This window comes from Humulus lupulus, chromosome 7 (assembly GCF_963169125.1).
Source record: "Humulus lupulus chromosome 7, drHumLupu1.1, whole genome shotgun sequence".
Taxonomy (NCBI): Eukaryota; Viridiplantae; Streptophyta; class Magnoliopsida; order Rosales; family Cannabaceae; genus Humulus; species Humulus lupulus.
Genome location: NC_084799.1, coordinates 14,532,429 through 14,558,391, shown reverse-complemented (window position 1 = coordinate 14,558,391; position 25,963 = coordinate 14,532,429). Strand labels below are relative to the sequence as shown.

Here is a 25,963-nt window from a genome sequence, read left to right as displayed (position 1 = left end):
ATATGACATTTAAACACAACATTGACATAAATATATATTTATATGGCTACATGAAATATATATAAATTATAATAATATTTAAAAAGAAATTAATAATAGAATAAAATAAGAATAGAAAAATTCATAATGTAAAGTAGTATATATGCATCAACTATTTTTAGTTTCTAATGTAACTCGCAATATCCTTTGGTGAGTTTAATGAAGAAAAAGAACTTCAATCACTTGATAAAAAATAAATTATCACACAAATTTATAAGATACAAAAATGATATGTATGACTTTATTATTTTTAAATAAATATGAATTACTTATTTAAATTATCATAAAATATCTTAAAAATATTCTATTTTAATTAATTAAGTAATTAATTTTTGTATAGGTGTATATTTGTTCTAGTTTTTTAATTTGGCAGTAACAACAAGAGATTATGTATTATATGTTTAATATAATATTAATATTATATATAGATTCTAAATTTAAGTTTGTTGCTATTTTTTTTTTATAGAAGTTTGTTTCTAGTTGATAGTAGATTATATTATGTTATATGTTTAATATGATATTATTCTAATACGTGAAGTTTAAGTTTAAGTTTAATTAAATTTTATTTAAGTTATAAAACGTACGGTTTTAATTATGTTAAATAGTTGTCATTGTAAAATATCTCAAAAAATATCTTATTTTAATTTATTTAATTTGATTTAAGTTTAAATCATGCTTACAAACTACCTTTAAATATAAGAATATTCTGTTAAAATTAACCGTTAAAACTAATAATTGTTATATAGAAGAGACATCTTTTAAATTAATAAAAATAATGTAAAACTAGACATTTAGAGCACTCCCAATGGAGTAACTATATTTACTATATAGTTAAATTATAACTAAGGAGTACTAACATAATCATGCAATAGATGCTTTATCCTTTAAATTTTTTTACTTTTGTCTATAGTGCTTAGCTAGATTTATGTTACACTATTCATTATATAAACATGGGTAGGTAACCATTTGGTACCCTGTGTTTTTGCAAAGTATCATTTTGGTACCCTCTGTTTTCAATAATGCTCATATGGTATCCTGAATTTTAAAATCGTACATATTTGGTACCCTAAACTCAAATTTAATTAATAAAATTTTACTAATTTAATCAAATTGCTGTCAATTATGTAAGTGTAATACCTAAGTAGCTTATTTATTTAATTGTCGGTTTGTTTTCATTAGCTGTGTTATGTTTTGTGGGTTTTGATATAATTAAAAATAATATTTTTAGTGGTGGTATTATTTTAATTAATGTTAGAAAATAAGAGGGTTGCATTGCGTATTGTAAACTAGTTATAAATAATTAAATGTGTATCAATTTATGTCTAGTTTCCAAATGGTTGATAAATTATGGAGAATAAGTTTTTAATGGGAAGTAGTTTATAGAATAAGACTTGTTTAAGTTTGAGTTAATAGATAATTATTAAATTTAGTTAAATAATAATTCTTTAATTCAGAATAGCCACAATTAGTTAGTAGTTAGTAAATATTTATTAAGTGAATTATTGAAGAATGTTGTATATTTTAAAGATGAGAGTGATTAGTTATATATGTATACTTGATTTTTTTTTTCTTTTTCCGTAGGTAGGAGTTATTTGTTAGATTAGTTAGATATATATATATATATTTAATAAAGATTAGATTTGAATCTTTATGGTTCCGAAAATGTGATGAGAATATATATATATTTATATATAATTTGTGATATTATGGGTTGTTGGAGTTTAGCTAACTTTTGAAATTTAAGAGATAAAGTGTTGACGCCGTTTTTCGTCAAACAGTGAAAGAAGAGCACATAAACAACAATTGACAATGGCCAAATACAATAAAACAAATCAAACACATGATTTTTACGTGGTTCAGCAATTAAATCTGTCTAGTCCACGAGTCTCTATTATTAATCTCAAGATTATCTCTGAAAATTCTTAAGCATGAATTCTTCAGAGTTTTCTCTCAAGGTTCAGAATTTTCGTCCTTTACAATGGTGCATGGCTTCTCTATTTATAGAGAAGGATGTAGAATACTATCCCACATATTTTGGGTAGTTACTCTTTTTGTGTAAATTAAATAAATGGCTTTAAATGCCTATAATTAGATATAAAAGGAAACGTCCCTGAAGACCAGGAAACACATAACTGATCAAATAATATCCCACGATTCTAGGGGATTTACATTAATAAATGAGGATTATATCTCATATTTATAATACTTGTAAATATTCAAAGTGATTATTGCGTATCTCCAAGGCTTTACTCTCCCAGGTTTCCTGTCACCTTTCGAGCTGGAGACATCTTCCGAGGTCACTCAACCTGTTCGAGATCGTATGCGCGTCGAGCTCGGGAACCCTGATCCGAAGTTGTCTCCGAAGATGAATGTGTTCCTGGAGCTATCTTTCGAGATCATGAACTCTTCGAGGTCACCATGCTCGAGATCGTCCATATCCTGCAAGCTCGACATATGATCCTGGAGCTTGCTTCCAACCTTATGAGTCCACTTATTTGCGAATCCAACTTTCGAGGTCATAATTAACATGGCTCGAAATCTGGGTATAACATTTTGCCCTCTCAAAAGTATTTGTTCGAATCCTAAGAGAAGGAAACTTTTGAACTACTTTCCTTGAGAACTGTACCGTCACACCTTTGAAAATGGACACGCGTCAGCTGGGTATTGCTCACTTTAGGTACTTGAGTACCTTGGAAACACGCCCACGATCGTCCGTCTGACAACTTTTCAGCGCCTTCTTGTCATTGATCCCCATCCGTTCGATCTAGTGAGGATTTCATTCGACGCTCTTGATTAATTCCTTTTTCCCACCTATATATATAAGACCCCACTCTTCATCTTCTTCTTCACTTTTACCTTCATTCGCCATAAGCAAGAAAAGAAGATAAACAAACCCAGAGACCTCTTTGCAAAGTTCCTATTCTGTGCATGTTTTCTCGACCAAAGAAACAAAGGAATCCTGGTCTGTTCGAGTCAGTGAGTTCTTTCCTGCAACCTCTTCTTCAATCGACAATCTCTCTGCAATCGCCATTACTGTGTAAGTATGCCATTTTTGTTTTCCATTTTTCCAGTTTTTATTTAAACTGTTCTTGCTGTGTATCTGTATATATTGGTTTGCATCCACGATAGGAAGTTTTAACCCGATAGGTTTTCATGCTTTTTCGACTTTCATCCTGGATTTTCGTCTCTGGTTTATACCCAGTTTTGACGTTTGAGTGTGGTTCCCATTTTCTGGGTTTTGAAATTTTTAGGCAACGTTTCTTGTACACTAAGTTTTCGGATAAAAACATGGGCCTTGACAAATGCACGAAACTCAAAGACGCCTTTCCTGGTTAACCGCCATTCTTCTTTCCCTTGAATTTCGGGATTTTGAAAAAATTATCCACGCTCCTTTTCTCTTTCGTGGAATACACGCCCCTGACTCTTCAATAAGGGTCTTAGTATTTAGTCTCGTTCCTAAATTTCCGAGCTCAACCCATCGAGCTCGTGATTCTTGCATGCATGGCCCTCACCATTTTTTCTTTCTCGTTAGATGTCACAGAATCTGGAAAGACGGTGGGGGTCATTGCTGGCAATCCATTACAAGCTGAAATCTCCGAGCCCAGAATCGCTCTTCGCCCGGAACCAACGTCGGATAAGAGAATACGAGCTTGCACGCGAGCAAGAAGACATTCGAGCTCACTATCGCCGCCAGATAGACGAGGTCATTGAAAAGAAAAGAAGAGTTCTTCGGGAGGCCCTCTATCCGGAGCCCAATTCAGGACCTAGGCCCATTCCCCTCGACCCTGCGCTAAAAGTCACTGTTGCGTATCATCCAGGGGAACTCCAGTTTTCATTAATGGGGGAAACTTCATCCTCGCAGCCGAGGAAGGAGATGTTCGAAGCCGAGCTCTACTGGAGCACGGTTACCACAACCAGCCAAATATCTGAAATCCTGGCCTTCCATGGCCTTAGCTCATCAGACACCTTTAAGTGTCGAGTTCCGACCAGCCATGAACGAAGCTGTTTCGCTCCTGGCGGCCGCGACGCCACAGTGAGATACGCGGCATGGAGCCAAGAGCACATGAGGGCAGGAGCTTTGCTGCCCTTGAAGTCTTTTTTCAAAGACTTTACTGATTTCGTTGGGTTGGCACCGTTCCAACTCAACACCAATTCGTACAGGGTGCTGTCTGCCCTGAGGTCCTTGTACCACGAGCTGGGGTGGGAAGGACCTTCACCTCAAGAGATTTTATATCTCTTTTGTTTAGAAAGTAACCCCTCCCGAGCTCGGGGAGGGGATGGTTTTTATTACCTCTCGAGCTACCCCAAGGAGACGAAGGTTTTTGGGGATCTCCCCAACCACCTGCCTGATTTCAAGAGGGCCTTCTTCTGGACAGATGGTCTGTCCCCGTCTCGACATTATTCGTTCAGGCGGATTCGTAAGTATTCTCGTTACTTTTATTCTTGAGCTCGAGACTTTAGTTCTTAAATCCATATTTAGACGAAATGTGTTTCACTTTTCAGCTAATTTTAAGCGTCCCACCCCCAATGAAGCAATGATGAGGCACAGAGAGGCCTTGCTCCAACTTCCTTATGGCAGAAGGTCTCTCTCGTATCTATTACACGAGGACAAGCTCCGAGCTTGCGGGTTGTTGGGAGAGGGCCAGTCAACCTCTGACTGGTCCAGTAAAAAAATATGAACACTGGGAGGAGGTGCCACTGCCCACAGGCGCCCTTCCTCCGAGGAGAGAAAGGAAAACATCACTCCCAGTTCGCTTGAGAAGTCCGCGTTCTGGGAATGAAGCCAACGATGAAGCCTCGAGCTCGGACTCAGATGAAGGTAAAACCCTTCCTACTTCGCGAATGTGGTCCCTCACTTTACTAAAACACAGGCCCAATAGGTTAGTCTCGTGCCCACAGGATAGATACCACTTCTACATATGAATTTGGGTAGACGACTGTGTCCATAGGTTTGATAGTGGGCTCGGGAAATACGACACCATGTACACCACGGACGAGGTGTGGAATGGGATAGCTGTGCAGTACGGGACCAATGATTATAGGGACCTCTCGAGGTTATCACCTACTTATAGGGAAGGTACTCCCCCCGCCTCCTCTGAAGACGGGGGAATTTCATGGTCTCCAAGCTCGAGCTCGAGGGAGAGTTCCAATTAGGTTTCTTCTATCATCACTCTATATGTCTGTGATACTGAAATAACTTGATGTACACTTCTCTTTTACTGACTCACTGTGTTGTGACTTGTGCAGGCGAGATGGACTCCGACCTTGACACCCTTATCGACAATGCAGGCGCCAAGAGGAGCAAACGCCCTAGGGCGGGGTCACTGAAGACCAACCAGCCGGGCAAAGGCTCCAAGAGATCCAAGAAGACACCTCCCCTTGCCCCGCCGGTTTCGAGCTCTGTTGCTGCGCCGACTGTCCAGGCCAGCGCCTCCACGACAATGCCATCCTCACAGGCCGTCGTCTCTGCGGTTGCACCGACGTCGCTGGTTGGTGCCCCTGCCATTGTTGAGTCCCAACCTCCTGTGGTGGGCGAAACGTCTTCTGCTCAACTTTCCAGAAGACCTTCTGCTTCTCGAGTTCAGAAGCTAACAATCTCCACCCATATGGACTCATATGTGGTGGACAATGCTGCTGGACCTCACGGATCTACACTGATCTCGGATGTCATGTCCCAGATCGGCCAGAGCTATGGCAGTTTCGAAGCTCCCCAGTGGCAGTGCTTAATCGGCACCCGAGACCGCACTGTTCTTTATGAGAAGAGTATCGAGCACACTGCTGCGGTAAGTATTCTTCTATATTCCTTTTGCTTACATTCATACTGACCTGAGGCTAATGGTGGTTTCTTCCTTTTTTTAGGCTCTTGTCTTCACTGCCCAGCTCAATTACGAGCTGAACAACGAGATCCATTCGAACAGGTTTCATGCTCAAGAGGCAAAGGACCTCCACCTTAGAGCGAACGACGATCTGAAGGCGGCGAATGCTAAGCCCGAGGCAGTGGTTAAGGAGCGTGAGGACATGGCCAAGGAGCTCGGAAAGCTGAGAGCTAAACTCGAGGAGCAAAAGAAAGATAACACCCAGCTTCGGGAGACCAATAAGAAGCTCGAAGAGGACAAGGCCGCCACCTTCGACATCATAGAGGATGCCAAAACTCGCCTTCTTGCCGAGTACAAAGAAAAGAAGGAAAAGGCGGTCGACTCAGCCATGTACCGGATGTGGGCTTATAATGAAGATCTGGACACCAGCTTCTTAGGTCCCCACGAGGCGCCGCTTCTTGAACGATGGAATGCTCGGCTCGAGAAGGAAGAGGTTGAACAGCTCGAGAAGGAGAAGGCTGCTCCGGACACCGTTTCGGAGGGAGCTCAGGAGGATAGTCATGCTATTCGCCCTGGGGGGTCTGGTGCCACTGACGCTGAGAAGGCCAAGGAGACTCCTCTTCCTTGAATCTGACCTCTGGGAGATCAGTTATCGGGGCTGCGTCCCCTTATTTTTGTAATTATTTTAATATATGCCCACGGGGCTGATACAATTCTTTTATATGCTTTACATTTCTTGGCTCGAAATATTTTGCATATTTTTATATTGATGAGCCGGTTATGTTTATTTAATTCATACAAACATAGTTTGGATTTAGGCTCGAAATTCGATGCATTCATGCATAGTTTGTTCGAATTATCCGCTTCCGACCTCGTTACTTATCAAGGTCGGATATTACTTTAACCATGAACTCAAGAGTACTTATATGGTATGTAATGTGAATGATCTGGTTATATCTTTTTTTGTTTAGTCACTTTTCCTCATCCTCATTTTTTGTTCCGAGGTTAAGAGTTTGAAACTATTTTTCTCTTAAGATATTCCAGCCTCGGTCTCGACTTGTCTCATGATAGGTTTAGGCTCCTACTTATCATCGATCAATTTTTTGGCTGGTTTGTTCCAGACCTGTTAAGTTTGCACATCTGGTTAACTCCAAACGTTTTAGATTTTTGGTAGTTCGGTTTTGTCCAAACTATCTAAGCTCGCGTATTTGGTTATATCCAAATACTTCATATGTTTTTGACAACTTGGTTATCTAGGCTCGCGTACTTGATTATCTCCAAATACTTTTATCTTTTTGATAAGTCGGTTATGTCCGAACTATCTAAGCTCGTGTACTTGGTTATCTCCAAATACTTCATATATATATATTTTTTATTTTTTAATCTGATGGTACGTATACCAATGATGCCCCCTTAATATCCTATGAGTGTGACCATAGGTTATTAAATTAAGAGAGATTGCAAAAATAAAAAGAAATTACATATGGAACAAAATAGACCTTTTATTTGATGAAATTCAAAAACAAACAAACAAACTAGTACAGATAGAAAGTCATGGTTACAGGCAACACTTCTTACACTATTGATAGTAAGGTCTAAGGTGTTCGCCATTCCATGCTCGCGGTATCAGGCTCCCATCCAATCTCGCAAGTTTGTACACACCAGGTCGGATGACTGACTCTATCTGGTATGGTCCTTCCCAGTTCGGCCCGAGCACTCCAGCTGCTGGATCTCGGGTTGCCAAGAATACGCGTCTTAATACCAGATCTCCCATTCCGAACTTTCGATCTCGAACCCTCTTATTGAAATATCGTGTATTTCGTTGCTGGTAAGCAGCGTTTCTTAGCTGAGCCTCTTCTCTTTTTTCATCAATCCAAGTCTAGGGTTTCTTCGAGCTGAGTGTGATTGGAACTTTGATCGTAAATCTGAGTTCAAATCGTTGGGATTTCGACCTCGATGGGAAACATTTCCTCGCAGCCGTATGCTAGAGAGAACAGGGTATGCCCTGGTGAGGTCCGAGCCGTGGTCCTATACCCCCAAAGGACTTGAGGTAATTCCTCGGGCCATCGTCCCTTGGCTTCTTCCAACTTTTTCTTCAGAGAACTCTTGAGAGTTTTGTTAACGGCCTCGACTTGACCATTCGCCTGAGGGTGAGCCACAGATAAAAAACTCTTTATTATGCCATTCTTTTTGCAAAAGCTGGTGAACAAGTTGCAATCGAACTGAGTTCCGTTATCGGATACGATTTTTCTCGGTACTCCGTATCGGCATACGATGTTCTTTACCACGAAATCAAGGATCTTTTTCGAAGTTATGGTTGCCAATGGTTCAGCCTCCGTCCATTTCGTGAAGTAATCAACGACGACTACAGCATATTTCACTCCGCCTTTTCCAGTTGGGAGAGAGCCTATGAGGTCGATGCCCCATACTGCGAAAGGCCATGGGGATGTCAACATGGTCAGTTCGGATGGTGGAGCTCGGGGTATCGTGGCCAATCTCTGGCATTTATCGCATTTCTTCACATACTCAAAAAAGTCTGTTTTAATGGTTGGCCAGAAATATCCTTGGCGTATGATCTTCTTGGATAGGCTATGCCCCCCGGTGTGGTCTCCGCAGAACCCTTTATGGATTTCTTCAATGATTTTCTTAGCTTCGGGAGGGGTTACACATCTAAGCAGCGGCATGGAATACCCTCTTATGTATAGCTTTCCGTCCAGAATGGTGTAACGAGGAAGTTGATACATCAACTTTCGAGCTTGATTTTGATCTTTTGGAAGAATTCCATTTTTGAGATAGTCAACTATTGGACTCATCCAGGTCGGCTCTGTTTCAATCATACACACATCTTCCTCGTCTGGCTCAGTAATGCTGGGTGTTGATAGGTGTTCTACGGGTACAACATTTAGTTCTTCATTTTCGGCGAAAGTGGCGGTCGAGCTAAGGCATCTGCATTTGAGTTTTGTTCTCGGGGAACCTGTTCGATTGCGTAAAATTCGAAATACTCCAATGCGGATTTTTCCTTCTCCAGATAGGCTGCCATTCTTGTGCCACGAGCCTGGTATTCTTTCAAGATTTGATTAACCACGAGCTGGGAGTCACTGTAGCAATGTATGGCTTTAGCCTTGAGCTCCTTTGCTATTCGTAATCCCGCGAGTAGTGCCTCGTACTCGGCCTCATTATTCGATGCTTTAAAGTCGAATCTCAAAGCGGAGTGAAATTTTCTCCCTGTGGGGGTGATCAGAATAACCCCTGCCCCCGCTCCATTTTCATTTGATGAGCCATCGACGTAAAGTTTCCACAGCTCGTGGGTCGTGGTTATTACCTCGTCGTCGGCTATACCAGTACATTCCACTATAAAGTCTGCCAATGCCTGTGCCTTAATGGTCGTTCTTGGATGGTAGGTGATCTCGAACTGTTCGAGCTCAACAGCCCATTTAAGGAGTCGACCTGAAGCCTCTGGTTTAGACAGGACCTGCCTAAGTGGTTGATCTGTCAGTACATGGATGGGATGTGCCTGAAAATAGGGGCGGAGCTTACGAGATGAATGAATTAGACTGAGGGCGAGTTTCTCCATCAATGGATACCTTGACTCTGCCCCCAGTAATCTCTTATTGATGTAATAGACGGGTTTCTGCACCCTCTCTTCCTCTCGAATGAGCACCGCGCTTATCGCGTGTTCGGTGGTTGAGAGGTATAGGTACAATACTTCTCCCGTTTTGGGTTTTGACAGGATGGGTGGTTCAGCGAGGTGTCTTTTGAGCTCCTGAAAGGCCAGCTCGCACTCCTCTGTCCATTCAAACTTCTTACTTCCTCTCAATAAGTTGAATAATGGAAGGCCACGATCCGTTGACTTCAAGATGAATCTGCTCAGGGCAGCCATCCTGCCAGTCAAGCTTTGGACATCTTTACGCTTCCGAGGTGAAGGCATATCAATCAGGGCCTTTATTTTGTCAGGATTAGCCTCGATCCCACGAGAGTTGACAATGAAACCCAGAAATTTTCCCGAAGATACCCCAAAAGTGCACTTCTGAGGATTTAGCTTCATGTTGTATTTTCTGAGCACGCCAAAGCACTCTTCGAGGTCATCAACATGGTTCTTGTTGAGACTTTACAAGCATGTCATCAACATAAACTTCCATGTTGTTCCCTATTTGCTCTGAAAACATCATGTTTACGAGCCGCTGATATGTAGCTCCAGCGTTCTTGAGCCCAAACGGCATAACATTATAACAGTATAGCCCTTTATCTGTGATGAAGCTCGTATGTTCTTGGTCGGGGGCATGCATGGGAATCTGGTTATATCCAGAATATGCATCCATGAATGACATCAGGCCATGCCCCGCCGTGGCATCCACGAGCTGATCAATTCTTGGCAGCGGAAAACAGTCTTTTGGGCAAGCTTTGTTGAGATCCGAGTAGTCAATACAGGTTCTCCACGTCCCATTGGGCTTTGGGACCAACACTGGATTGGCTACCCAGTCAGGGTAAAAGGCATCCCTAATGAAATGGTTTGCTTTTAACCTGTCAACTTCCTCCTTTAATGCTTTCTTTCTATCCTCGTCCAGCTGTCTTCGCTTTTGTTGCTTCGGGGGAAAGCTTTTGTCTATGTTTAATGCGTGGCTCGCAACATTCGGGCTTATCCCCACCATGTCTGAGTGTGACCATGCGAAGACATCCTGGTTTTTCTTCAGAAAGCAAATTAATTGCTATTTTTCCTCGTCTCGGAGATGTTTTCCGACCTTCACCTTCTTCGAGGGATCAGTTTCCTCGAGCTGAATTTCTTCGAGCTCCTCCAAAGGTTCGAGGTCAACTTTCTCCTCAATCCTTGGATCGATCTCCTCGTCAATTTCTAAGACTATTCCGTCTTTATTTTGTATGATAACGAGTGTTTGAGCGCTCGTTTGTTTCTTTCCCCTCAAAGAAATACTATAGCACTCCCTTCCTGCCAATTGATCTCCTTTTAATGTCCCGACCCCGCTTGGGGTTGGGAACTTAAGGGCCAGGTGCCTCACAGATGAAACTGCCCCCAGCCCGACCAGGGCGGGTCTCCCGAGCAGTACATTGTAGGCAGATGGTAAATCTACTACCACGAACTCCATTATCTTGGTCACCGAGACTGGATAGTCTCCCAAGGTCACAGGGAGTTCAATGGATCCCATACAGGCAGTCCCTTCTCCTGAAAAGCCGTACAAAGTAGTTGCACATGCCTTCAGGTCACGAAGGGAGAGTCCCATTTTCTCGAGGGTCGCTTTATAAAGAATGTTGACTGAGCTCCCATTGTCTATGAGAACTCGACGGACTCTCTTGTTGGAAAGCTGAAGAGTAATAACCAATGGATCATGATGAGGGAACTGAACATGGGAAGCGTCCTCCTCAGTGAAGGTTATCGGTTGTGTTTCAATCCTTTGGCTCTTCGGTGCCCTAGGTTCGAGTTCATAAGGAGACCCGTCCCCTGTCTTCAGCTCGTTAACGTATCTCTTTTGAGCATTTATTGCCCCCTCCTGCGAGATGAGGCCCTCCTGAGATGGTTATTACGTCCTCTCCATCTATCGGCGGGGGCCTGTCTTCTTCCCGAGATCGGGAGTTATTATTTTGTGCCGTCGAAGGCGCGGCTACTCTCTGGTTCGCAGTAGTCTGTCCAGTACTCTGGTTTTTGACGTACTGCCGGAAGTAACCTCTCGAGATCAACCCTTCGATCTCATCCTTCAGCTGTCGACATTCATCATTTGTGTGTCCGGTGTCTCTGTGGAACCGGCAATACTTACTGGAATCCCTCTTGGATTTTTGATTTCTCATTGGGTCTGGACGCCTGAAGGGGACCTGGTTTTCATTAGCCAGGTATATGTTTTCCCGAGACTCGTTGAGCTCGGTGTGCACTTTATATACAGAGAAATACCTTTCTCCTTTCTTTTTCTTTCCTCCTTCAGCCTCGGGGTTATTTCCCTCGCTCTTTTTCCTCTTGGAGGAATTCTCCGAGGTAGGCTGTGGAGCTGCTGGGTCAGCCGAGGTTGAGGCGGAGTTAATGTTTATCGTTGTAGCTTCGGTCTGCGAGGTCGCCTTGAGCGTTGACCTCGCCTCCTCTACATTGACAAATCTCTGCGCCCGTCTGTTAAACTCGGTTATTGACCTCACCGGTTTCCCTTGCATGTCATCCCAAAGGGCACTTCCGGGTAAAACACCAGCTCGGATAGCCATCAGGTGCCCACTGTCATCCACATCTCGAGCTCGGGCGACCTCCAGATTAAATCTTGTCAGATAGCTTTTCAGTGTTTCGCCTGGCTGTTGTCGGACGTTGGTCAAAGTGGATGCCTCTGGCCTGACTCCCGCCATAGCTCGTAACTGCTTCTTAAAGTCTCTAGACAACTGTTCCCATGAAGTTATTGAGTGTTTCTTGTACTTTTTGAACCAACATTTGGCAGGTCCTGCCAATGATGTTGGAAACAACATGCACCTGAGCTCGTAACCCACGTTACTAGCTCTCATAATAGTGTTGAATGTACTCAGGTGACTACATGGGTCGGTTTTTCCTTCAAACGCTGGGACGTGAGGAATCCAGAACCCTTGAGGAAATTGAGTGTTAGAAATATGTGGAGCAAACGGCTCGAGCTCCTCATCAGAGTCCTCGTATCGACCATTCCCCTGTTCATTCTTTAAAAGCCTAAAGGCTTTTTCGAGCTGATCGATCCTTTCTTGGACTGGGTCCGTGGGAGGTGTTGTCTGGAATTGACAGTCATTGATCATGATTCCAGGCTCGCGTCTCCGTGAGGGATCTCTGCGCCCATTCAGGTGATTCCTCAGGTCCGGATTTGTCTGATCTCCCTTCCCCTACTCTGATTCAGATGATTTCGCAGGTCAGGACGATTCTTGCGGCTTCCAGTATTTTTACGACCTCGGTCGTGTTTACTGACGGACCTGGTCTCTCCGGACTCGTCACTGGTGAAACTCATTGATCGGTCATTTCGCGATGGGTTCTTCCCATGTCGCCTCGTCTCCGCAGTGCGAGACCAGGACGTCTGACTTTTCTCAGATTGTGCGCCTCTCTGCTCCTGGAAAGTCTCCCTGTGTCCTTGTCTATCCCCCGTACGCCCTTGATCCTGATCTCGAACAGGTTGAGCATTTCTGCGGGAGGTGAAGGATATCTTATGGGAGACGGAGGGAACCGTATAGGCGACGGTGGCTGCCGCCCTTGTCTCGGCCTAGAGGGTCCAGAATTTGCCCGAGATGGGTCAGTCGCGTTCGGTGCACTACCAGGAACCTAAGTCCGAGCCTCGGCAGGAGTTCGGTTATTCTCAGTTCCTGGAGGCACTTCCACAGGTGGATTAGGCGGGACCCGAGTTCGGGTACTCCTCTGTGGCCTAGGAGGAGCAGATGGCTCCGCTGGTGCCGGAGGTTGAGTCGGCCTCCTTGTGGCAGCATCCTTTCGTGGACGTCCACGGGGCCTCTGGGAGGAACGTGCACGTCCCTTGGAGGAGGGACTTGGTTTTCGCGCGGAGGCGGGGGCTGAGCCACCTGCGCCTCTGCGGCTATCCTAGTCAACTCCTCATTCCGTTTGTTGGCCTCTGCCAACAGCTATTTCAACTGCCGGTTTTCTAGTTCTACAATAGGAACGTAACGCTCAGGATTGTAGTACATGTCTTCATCCCTTGGTGGAGGCGGTGGTCCCCGGGAATCAGAAGACCCACTTCTCTCCTTAGCATCCGGGTTCTCCATTGGTTGTTTTCCAGGACGCCTTGGGTAACTTTCATCAGGCGTGTTCTGATTGTTCGTGGCCATGAATCTCTCAGGGATGAATGCTTAAGGCTCTCAATGAAAGCACCAAACTGTTGACGCCGTTTTTCGTCAAATAGTGAAAGAAGAGCACATAAACAACAATTGACAATGGCCAAATACAATAAAACAAATTAAACACACGATTTTTACGTGGTTCAGCAGTTAAATCTGCCTAGTCCACAAGTCTCTGTTATTAATCTCAAGATTATCTCTAAAAATTCTTAAGCATGAATTCTTCAGAGTTTTCTCTCAAGGTTCAGAATTTCTGTCCTTTACAATGGTGCATGGCTTCTCTATTTATAGAGAAGGATGCAGAATACTATCCCACATATTTTGGGTAGTTACTCTTTGTGTAAATTAAATAAATGGCTTTAAATGCCTATAATCAGATATAAAAGGAAACGTCCCTGAAGACCAGGAAACGCATAACTGATCAAATAATATCCCACGATTCTAGGGGATTTACATTAATAAATGAGGATTATATCTCATATTTATAATACTTGTAAATATTCAAAGTGATTATTGCGTATGTCCAAGGCTTTAGTCTCCTAGGTTTCCTGTCACCTTTCGAGCTGGAGACATCTTCCGAGGTCACTCAACCTGTTCGAGATCGTATGCGCGTCGAGCTCGGGAACCCTGATCCGAAGTTGTCTCCGAAGATGAATGTGTTCCTGGAGCTATCTTTCGAGATCATGAACTCTTCGAGGTCACAATACTCGAGATCGTCCATATCCTGCAAGCTCGGCATATGATCCTGGAGCTTGCTTCCAACCTTATGAGTCCACTTATTTGCGAATCCAACTTTCGAGGTCATAATTAACATGGCTCGAAATCTGGGTATAACATAAAGCAAGAGACTTGTTAGGTGACGTGGGAGTATTGGGTAATTTAGGTGTTCTTCAATTATTTTAAAACAATATATATTTATCTAGTTGGAGGAGATCATGGTCAGCATTAAGAATTAAGTGAATACTATTTTATTATTATTAAAATTAGATGATTGGTTCATAAGATAAGTAACATAATAATAGTGTATATTTTTTTTATTATGAAGAGTAAATCGTGACTGAGTATTTTAGTTGGTGTCAATAGTGGTTAATAAGTATTCTAGGAATTTGGTGAGATATTTTGGGATTTTAAATTTTAAATAATTATTATTAGGTCATATAAGTGTATAAATAAGAGTATTGAGGATAAGTTTTGAGTTAAGAAATTAAGAAGAATAGAAGAGGAAGGCTTAGCGGTCTTCGTTGTTTCGATCATATTCTCGGGTAAGATTTCTGTTCTGCTGGTTCTATAAGTTGAATTCTCTTGAAGGATAGGATTCTAACACATGTTATGGTAAAACTAGGTTCTACGCTTTGCAATCTCTCATGCTCATTCTTAATTTATAAGGTAAGGAAGTTAGATAGAATTAGTCTTTGTTCTATGTGAATCTAGTCTTGCTTGTTGAGTTTTGTACAGAGATCACAGTATTTGACCGTGTAGGTCCACAGTATTTGACTGTGTAGGTCCACAGTTTTGACCAAGTGTGGTCTCAGGGGTATTTTATGCCCAACATAATCAGGATCTCTTGCTTCCTCAACTCATCTATATGTTGCTTGTTGTGGTAGAAATATATGATATCATTGTTGATATATTATTGCTTGAAACTTAATATGCTATAAAGTTTGTGTTAAGATTTTATTTTTATGAAGATAGAATTCTTGTTTGTGTATGCGTGAAGCACTTCCTTACTGGGCTTTAGTTGCTCATTCTTTTCTTTGTGTTTTGTGCAGATAAAAAGTGAAACTTTAGGGCAGATGCAATAAGCTGAGACTCGATCCAGAAGTGTGTGTATCCTATGAGGACCATATAATCGATAGGGAGGTTTCGGACAAGCCAACTTTATTTATTTATTTCAATAAAGATTGTTGCTATGTTTATTTTTAGACTATTTTTTGACTGGGATCCCATTTTGTTGAAATTTCTTTTACATTTAATAAATATGGTGACATCTACTGTTTATTTATATATTTTATTTTTAATAGTTTTTAAAGAAAAAGTTAGGGCGTTACAAGTGGTATTAGAGCCACGATTATATTGGTCCCGAATATTCTCACTAGATACACACAAAGGCTGGAAAGAGGCTCAACTTATTGCTCTGTAAGTATAACTATTTTATTTATTTATTTTATTTAAGTTTATTGACTTTGGGTAGTGTGTTTGCAGAGTTAAAATGCCTCCTATGACAGAATCCTTGAGGGAAACTATTCTTAGGGAGATACGATCTCTAAAAAGAGTTAGAGCACCGCATGATGATAATGAGTTGGTGAAACTATTTAGGCAGATTATGGCAATCCACGAAAAGATGCAGGATTTAGTAAACCGAAGGGGGGTACTAATATTGGCCCATGAAAAATATCTTGCCCTTACGTATGCGATCCAAATGCCCTCAGCAATACATACGTTAAAAACAATATGGGGGGAGATCAATTATGAAGGAATATTAGAACAATAAAAGTATCGAACTCTTACAGTTCGCTTTGCAAACACATTTCGTATTATTGTCAAGCAAAGAACCATCACTTTTGGAATCGATGGAATAATAGAAGAAGAACAACCTATGGAGCATAGGCTTACTGATGAGTCTAGGATTAATGTAATTAGCACTATACCGAGCACTACATTGGATGACTATGTTAGAAATGTAAATGAAAGTTATCTGGCAATTTAAGAGGATATATTGGAAGAAGGGTCTGATGTGGAGGACTAGGGAAAATTGTTAGCATCTTATGGGTTATTTTGTTAGATGGGGTTTTAGTATAACTCCTTAATACTTTAGTATTTTGTTATTATGGATTTTTAGTAGAACTTCTTTTTATTATTAGTTTATTTAATTATTTTTGGATTGGTGGCTGTTTTATTTTGGTTTATTTATAAAGTTTATTTGTTATCTTTATTTATTCATTATTTATTTGTCTTATTGTATGTTGAAGTTAAGTTTTTATTATTTTGCATAATTTTTTTTTTATCTCTTTTAGAAGAGATTAGTGGAGATCTTAGTTTTCCTCGTCATGAGTTCGAGAAGATCAAATCGTATTAATGGAAGAGTCACTGCCGGAAGAGGAAGGGGCCGAGGTAGGGGTGTACCTGCCACTCCAAGAAGGGAAGCCACCCCTGAGGTTCCAGATGCTCGTGCACCAGGAAGAAGTGATTTGGAAAGAGAAAATGCACAACTAAGAGAGTAGTTGAGGAGGTGAGAAGAAGAACTCCATCAATATCAGCGACCAAACCTGTGGCACAAGTAGAGCCACAACATGTGGCAAATGGGGGATTACCGCTCGCAAATTTTGTGCAAATGCAAGAGAATCGTTTTGAACCGGTCTATGAGCGTTTTCGAAAGCAACACCCACCAAACTTTGAAGGGAGCACTGACCCACTTGAAGCTGAAGAGTGGTTGAGGTCGGTAGAATCTATTCTTGACCACATGAGGTTGGGTAATGAAGACAGGGTATCGTGTGCCTCGCACCTTCTGAAGAAAGATGCTCGAATATGGTGGGACATAGTTAAACAAACTCGAGACGTGGCGACCATGACCTGGAATGAGTTTGTGCAAGTTTTCAACAAAAAAATATTATAGTGCAGTGATATTGGCTGCACAAGTAGATGAATTTGTAGCATTAACTCAAGGAAACTCCACTGTGACCAAGTACGCACAAAAATTCGATAGACTAGCAAAATTTGCAAAAGATTTAGTGCCCACTGAAGTGATAATAACTCATAGGTTTGTCAGAGGATTAAAACCTATGATTGCCCGTGATGTAAAGATGACGAGTGTCGGGGTAACTACATATGCTGAAACTCTTGAAAGGGCTTTGGAGGCAGAGCTCTTGGAGGACCGTATTTGGAAGGAGGCCGCAAGAAGAGATGCTAATAAAGGAAATAATGGCCAAGGTGATAACAAGCGGAAATTCCAAAATGGCCAAGGAAGTTCGGCGGATAAGAAAGCCAAAGGAGGACCCAACAACAATAATAATTCCCAAGGTCGCTACAGAGAGATACCTAATTGCCCTAAATGCAACCGTAAACATGGGGGAGAATGTAAGGCACATCTGAAAGTCTGCTACAAGTGCGGACATGAGGGTCATATGAAGAAGGAGTGCCCACAACAGAAGACAGATCAAAAGGAAGGACAAAAGAAAGATGATAAATTAGTACCAGCTCAGGTGTTTACTTTAACTCATGAAGAAGCAAAGGCTAGCAATATGGTGGTGACAGGTCAGATCTTTATTATTGATAAACTTTGTAAAGTCATTTTTGATTCTGGAGCTACACATTCATTTGTTTCTTTAGAAATGATTGATAGACTAGATAGGTTTAGTGAGAATCTTAGAAAGAAGTTTGCCACGACCTTACCATCTGGGGAAGTAATAATATCTTCTAGATGGTTGCCAGCCGTCTCAATTATGATCGAGAATAGAGAGTTACTTGGGGACTTAATCGAATTAAACATAAAGGATTATGACATTATACTGGGCATGGATTGGCTTGCGAAACATGGAGCCACAATAGATTGTCAGTGAAAGATGGTTATGTTCCAACCAGAAGGAGGAGAGACGTTCTTCTTTATGGGTGAAACAACGGGATTACGTATACCCCTTATCTCGGCACTCAAGGCAGAAAGGATGATATACAAAGGGTGTCAAGCGTACTTAGCCAGCAGACATGGCGGAAGAAAATCAATTAAGGCCAGAAAATGTACACATAGTGTGTGAATTCCTGGAAGTGTTTCCAAAAGACTTACCTGGAGTACCACCAGATAGAGACATCGAGTTCGTTATTGAGCTAGCACCAGACACAACTACGATTTCAAAAGATCCTTATCGGATGGCGCCAACAGAACGAAAAGAATTAAAGACGCAATTGTAAGAACTATTGGATAAGGGATTTATCCGACCAAGCTATTCCCCTTGGGGTGCACCAGTCTTGTTCGTGAAAAGGAACGATGGGACAATGCGATTGTGCATTGACTATCGAGAGCTTAATAAGGTTACTATTAAGAATAAATATCCTTTATCGAGAATTGATGATCTTTTTGACCAGCTACAAGGCGCAGAAGTATTTTCTAAGATCGATCTACGATCAGGATATCATCAATTGAAGGTACAGAAGGAGGATATTTCTAAGACGACATTTAGGACACAATATGGGCACTATGAATTCTTGGTAATGTCGTTTGGACTGACCAATGCTCCAGCTGCCTTTATGGACCTAATGAATCAAGTATTTAAAGATTATTTAGACAAGTTTATAGTGGTTTTAATTGATGACATTCTAATCTACTCAAAGTCGGTAGCAGAGCACGAGGAGCATCTCAGATTGACACTAACAAGACTTAAGGAGCACCAGTTGTACGCAAAGTTTAAAAAATGTGGGTTCTGGTGAGAGAATGTTGTTTTTCTTGGTCACGTAGTATCAAAGGATGGTGTAGCAGTGGATCCCACTAAAGTTGAAGCCGTGAAGGACTGGCCAAGACCTAGGACTGCAACTGAAGTAAGAATTTTCTTAGGATTGGCAGGATATTATCGAAGATTTGTTGAAGGATTCTCAAAAATAGCTACACCCTTAACAAACTTGACGCGGAAGCAACAAAGATTCATTTGGACAGATAAGTGTGAGGATAGTTTCCAAACATTAAAGAACAAATTAATATCTGCGCCAGTTTTATGTGTACCCACGAACAAGGACAAGTTTGTTGTATATTGTGATGCATCTAAACAAGGATTGGGATGCGTACTGATGCAAAATGACAGAGTTGTGGCTTATGCCTCAAGACAGTTGAAAGAATACGAGCAAAGGTACCTTACTCATGACATGGAGTTAGCAGCAGTTGCTTTTGCATTGAAGATATGGAGGCATTATCTGTACGGAGAAAAATGCGAAATATACACCGATCACAAAAGTCTCAAGTATTTCTTCACGCAGAAGGAACTGAATATGAGACAGAGGAGGTGGTTGGAATTAGTCAAGGATTATGATTGTGAGATATTGTATCACCCTGGTAAGGCAAACGTGGTAGCAGATGCCTTAAGCAGACGAGGCCATGTGAGCTCGTTGGCATTGGAAACAATTGAAGTACCACTCCAACAGGAAATAGTAAAGGCTGGGATAGAACTAATAACGGGGGGGGGGGGGGGGGGGTGGATAGCAAATCTTACAATACGATCGAATTTATTGGAGCAAGTGAAGGAAAAGCAGAAGGAGGATGAAGCCTAACTTAAACAGGGGGCACTTTTTCAAGAAAAAGCAGATGGTGACTTCTCTGTGTCTGAGGAAGGATTGCTACGGTATAAATCTCGAGTGTGCATGCCAAATGATGAAGGTTTAAAGAAGAGCATAATGGAAGAAGCGCATACTACGCCATATTCCTTGCACCCGGGGTCTACTAAGATGTACAATGATTTGAAAACTCTGTATTGGTGGCTAGGAATGAAGAAGGATATAGCGGAATATGTAGCAAGGTGTTTTACGTGCCAGCAGGTAAAGGCGGAGCATCAGAGACCTGCTGGACTATTGCAACCTTTAGAAATACCGGAGTGGAAGTGGGAAGACATAGCGATGGATTTGTGGTAGGACTACCTAGAACAACAAGGCAGCAAGATTCTATTTGGGTGGTGGTTGACAGACTCACAAAAGTCATCTCGCTTTTTACCGGTACGGACCACTTATACTGCGGACCAATATGCAGAGTTATATGTAAGTGAAATAGTACGGTTGCATGGGGTGCCCAAGTCCATAGTGTCAGATAGAGGTTCAATTTTCACGTCTAAATTTTGGGAAAGCTTACAGCAGGCAATGGGTACAAAGTTAAAATTTAGCACAGCATTACATCCTCAGACAGACGGACAGTCAGAACGCACGATACAAATATTAGAAGATATGTTAAGAGCGTGTGTTTTGGATTTTGGGGGATCTTGGAGTCGTTATCTATCGCTAATAGAATTTTCGTATAATAATAGTTATCAGTCCACCATCAGAATGACTCCTTATGAGATGTTATATGGACGAAAGTGTAGATCGTCCTTGCATTGGGATGAGATAGGAGAAAGAAGAATTTTGGGACCAGAAGCGGTTAATGAAGCAAGTGAGGCGGTAGAAAAGATCAGAAAACGGATGTTAACTGCCCAAAGTAGACAGAAGAGTTATGCAGACAATAAACGACGAAATGTGGAGTTTGCAGTGGGTGATCAAGTATTTCTAAGGATTTCACCTATGAAAGGCGTTATGCGTTTTGGAAAGAAAGGAAAGTTAAGTCCCCGATTTATAGGTCCATTTGAGATATTGGACAAAGTGGGGAAAGTAACCTATCATTTGGCATTACCACCAGCTCTAGCCGAAACGCATAACGTGTTCCATATTTCTATGTTAAGAAAATACGTGTCAGATCCAGCTCACGTGCTTAATTATGAACCGTTGGGATTAAAGCAGGGCTTGAGTTACGATGAGCAACCAATGAAAATCATAGAAAGAGGAATCAAGGATTTGAGATCCAAGAGAATTCCACTAATTAAGGTCCTATGGAGAAATTGCTCGGTTAAAGAAGCTACGTGGGAGTTGGAAGAAGACATGAAGGGGCGATACCCAGAATTGTTTGGTAAGCAAATTTTGAGGACGAAATTTCTTTAAGAAGGGAAGATTGTAATACCTAAGTAGCTTATTTATTTAATTGTCGGTTTGTTTTCATTAGCTGTGTTATGTTTTGTGAGTTTTGATATAATTAAAAATAATACTTTTAGTGGTGGTATTATTTTAATTAATGTTAGAAAATAAGAGGGTTACATTGCGTATTGTAAACTAGTTATAAATAATTAAATGTATATCAATTTATGTCTAGTTTCCAAATGGTTGATAAATTATGGAGAATAAGTTTTTAATGGGAAGTAGTTTATAGAATAAGACTTGTTTAAGTTTGAGTTAATAGATAATTATTAAATTTAGTTAAATAATAATTCTTTAATTCAGAATAGCCACAATTAGTTAGTAGTTAGTAAATATTTATTAAGTGAATTATTGAAGAATGTTGTATATTTTAAAGATGAGAGTGATTAGTTATATATGTATACTTGATTTTTTTTTCTTTTTCGTAGGTAGGAGTTATTTGTTAGATTAGTTAGATATATATATATTTAATAAAGATTAGATTTGAATCTTTATGGTTCCGAAAATATTGATGAATATATATATATTTATATATAATTTGTGATATTATAGGTTGTTGGAGTTTAGCTAACTTTTGAAATTTAAGAGATAAAGGAAGAGACTTATTAGGTGACGTGGGAGTATTGGGTAATTTAGGTGTTCTTCAATTATTTTAAAACAATATATATTTATCTAGTTGGAGGAGATCATGGTCAGCATTAAGAATTAAGTGAATAGTATTTTATTATTATTAAAATTAGATGATTGGTTCATAAGATAAGTAACATAATAATAGTGTATATTTTTTTTATTATGAAGAGTAAATCGTGACTGAGTATTTTAGTTGGTGTCAATAGTGGTTAATAAGTATTCTAGGAATTTGGTGAGATATTTTGGGATTTTAAATTTTAAATAATTATTATTAGGTCATATAAGTGTATAAATAAGAGTATTGAGGATAAGTTTTGAGTTAAGAAATTAAGAAGAATAGAAGAGGAAGGCTTAGCGGTCTTCGTTGTTTCGATCATATTCTCGGGTAAGATTTCTGTTCTGCTGGTTCTATAAGTTGAATTCTCTTGAAGGATAGGATTCTAACACATGTTATGGTAAAACTAGGTTCTACGCTTTGCAATCTCTCATGCTCATTCTTAATTTATAAGGTAAGGAAGTTAGATAGAATTAGTCTTTGTTCTATGTGAATCTAGTCTTGCTTGTTGAGTTTTGTACAGAGATCACAGTATTTGACCGTGTAGGTCCACAGTATTTGACTGTGTAGGTCCACAGTTTTGACCAAGTGTGGTCTCAGGGGTATTTTATGCCCAACATAATCAGGATCTCTTGCTTCCTCAACTCATCTATATGTTGCTTGTTGTGGTAGAAATATATGATATCATTGTTGATATATTATTGCTTGAAACTTAATATGCTATAAAGTTTGTGTTAAGATTTTATTTTTATGAAGATAGAATTCTTGTTTGTGTATGCGTGAAGCACTTCCTTACTGGGCTTTAGTTGCTCATTCTTTTCTTTGTGTTTTGTGCAGATAAAAAGTGAAACTTTAGGACAGATGCAATAAGCTGAGACTCGATCCAGAAGTGTGTGTATCCTGTGATGACCATATAATCGATGGGGAGTGTAACGCCCCAAACTCCAGGGACTGTTACGGTGTGCCTTGTAAACAGTGCTAAACTCGCTAATCGAGTCATTTGGCCAAAATCGTGAACTAAGTATGATTAGCGGTTTAGGGATTAAAAACTTTGGTTAGGATGTAACGTTTCACTAGAACGTTTAATTTATACATTGGGATCCCGAAAATATAATTTCAGAGTTTATTACAGAAAGTATATACAACAGGTCGTTCTAAGCGGCAAAACAGGGTTCAACCCTAGTTCCACTTTAAACCTCGGCCGTGGCGGACGAGCAGCTGCACATGTACACATCATCACCTAAGCTCTCCAACTTAAGGATGGTCCAGCTTCCTCTTGCCTTTACCTGCACCACGTAGCACCCGTGAGCCGAAGCCCAGCAAGAAAACCCAATAAAACATGATATAATGTCAACAACGATCATAATAACCATTCAGGACTATCAGTCCAAGCGAATAGATGACAATAGCCAAAAGTCACAATAATGAGCATCGCTCCTTCTAGCCATATGACGATAGGTTCACCAGGGCTTAATTGACAAGTGATCCTTTCATAAGTTTGATTAGGACAGGTGCATGGTGAATGGTCACCAACATAACCTTCCTCCTTACTCTAGAGTCGTGCAACGGACAGCGTCCTTTGGCCATGTGACAACAGTCACCGGGGTCATATACCTTGGCCATATCTGGTCGTAGACCAGGCAAGCGCTTAATAGTTCTTCGACCTTAGGTTCGGTCTGGCATTAATGCCATAGAGCCATTCAATGCATAATTCTCGACTTAAGCTTGATTAGGACAGGTGCAAGGTGATTAGTCACCAACATAACCTTCCTCACGACTCTAGAGTCGAAACTATGGACAACGTCCCTTAGCCATGTGACAACAGTCACCGGGGTCATATACCTTAGCCATAATCATCTGGTCGTAGACCAGGCAAGCGCTTAATAGTTCTTCGACCTTAGGGTCGGTCCCGCATTAATGCCATAGAGACATTCAATGCGTGATCATCAACTTTAGAGTCGGTCCCTGACTAGTCAGTGTCGATCACAAGTAAGACATGCCACCAATCATATATCACATGTTCAATATCCATAAACAAGGTATTTAGCATGCTTACTAACAGATACCAGTACAGTTAGGACCATGCACAACCACAGAGGCTCAAGCTCTGAACAATATCATACCCAGTATACAAAGCATGTCCTAATCACATGTTTCTCAGGCATCATACGTCATATATCCAGCAATCCAACATGCACCAATAACAGCCATGCATGTCACATTTAATAGTCAACCAACATGCATCAAGAATAGCCATGCATGTCATACATAATAATCAACCAACATGCATCAATAACAGCCATGCATGTCATACATATACACAGGGTGCAGTTTTCTTACCTCAAAGCCGAGCTAGAACGATTAAAAGTACGACCCTTGAGAACGATCAACTTTTAGTCCTTTAGCGGTCACCTAGTCATAACCAAATATAAGGTATCATTAATAAAAATGATAACTGAGGGTTCCCAAACCAAATCCCAGCCCCCGAGACCTCAAATACTACCCAACCGGGTACTAGGTCCAACCCCGAGGCCTATGGTAAGAATCCCTAAGCTAAAAACCACTTTTTAGCAAATTTGGCCTTATGGGCCGCGGCCCCCAAAAGCTGTGCCGCGGCACGCCTCCAAACCCCATCTGCCAGACGCGCATGGGCCGCGGCACACAAAAGCTGTGCCGCGGCACCGAGCCCAGTTCAGCCTAAAACCAGCACGCGAACTCAGAATTTCCCCTGCGTTTTCCCTTAGAACCAGCCCCTCAAATTAGCCCAAAACCCCTTCCAAACACTCATTCAAACCTCTAGACACCACCCATAACCTCCCCTCATCAAAACCCAATCTAATCACCCATCAAAACCCCTTTGAATCCAAACTTCTCACAAGAATCAAAAGCTGAAAACCAAAACTTGAAAACAGAGCACACCTGAATTCATTGGCTAGAACTCACCTTAAACACAGTTTTGAATCCCCTTTGATGATTGCTACAGGTTCCCTAGCTGCCACCTTTGATTTCCAAGCTTAACTTCTTGATTTGGGCTCTCAAAATTCAAAGAAAAGAGAAGGGGAAATCTTGTACGGGATGGAAGAGAGAATGAGAGGATAGGCTCTGTTTTACTCTGCCTTCTACAGCCTTCTAAACCTCATGCATATCCAAGCCAAATGACCTAAATGCCCCTAGGTCTTTTAAAGGCTTCTAAACACTCTCAAGGGTAAAATCATCATTTACAACCTATCTCGTTAATTATAATTACCGCTCTCCAATTCCCGCTATTCTCAATATTCCCAAATACCATTAAATCATATCCCGTTACCCTTTAATTCCCGGTAACGCTCTAATCATTAAACTCACCCCGAGCCCCGAACTTAAACCCGTTATGACTAGACCGAACACTTACATCTCATGATCGTCTCATGTCGAAAAGCCCGAACCAATCCACCTTATAATGTGGCTAGATTAATTAATCTCAATCATGCACCCAAAATATACAATTACGCCCACAGTGGCCAAATTACCAAATTACCCTCATAATTAACATATGAGCCTATATGCATGCATTCACCATCATATAATAATATAATTCACATAAACATGCATATAACCATTAAATACTATAATAAATCAATTATGGCCCTCCCGGCCTCCTAATCAAGGTCTTAAACCTTATTAGAAAATTTGGAGCATTACAGGGAGGTTTCGGACAAGCCAACTTTATTTATTTATTTCAATAAAGATTGTGCTATGTTTATTTTAAGACTATTTTTTTTTACTGGGATCCCATTTTGTCGAAATTTCTTTTACATTTAATAAATATGGTGACATCTACTGTTTATTTATATATTTTATTTTTAATAGTTTTTAAAGAAAAAGTTAGGGCGTTGTAGTAAGTTCTAAATTTAAATTTAATTACTTTATTACATATAACTGATGACAGTTTGATCACATCGACAAACTT

At 40.9% G+C, this 25,963-nt stretch overlaps 1 protein-coding gene across 1 annotated transcript; it reads left to right on the top strand.

Annotated features, from left to right (window-relative positions):
* Nucleotides 1-16,968: 16,968 nt before the first annotated feature.
* Nucleotides 16,969-18,193, top strand: LOC133791410 (uncharacterized). The gene is made up of 2 exons (XM_062229339.1): nucleotides 16,969-17,165; nucleotides 17,251-18,193. The coding sequence occupies exons 1-2, from the start codon at nucleotides 16,969-16,971 to the stop codon at nucleotides 18,191-18,193; spliced, it is 1,140 nt and encodes a 379-aa protein (XP_062085323.1).
* The last annotated feature ends 7,770 nt before the right edge of the window (nucleotides 18,194-25,963 follow it).

Coding starts and splice junctions, on each gene's coding strand:
- LOC133791410 (XM_062229339.1), top strand. CDS start 16,969: ATGCAAGAGAATCGTTTTGAACCGGTCTATGAGCGTTTTCGAAAGCAA. Junction 17,166..17,250: donor AAGAAAGATGCTCGAATATG/GTGGGACATAGT, acceptor AAAATATTATAG/TGCAGTGATATTGGCTGCAC.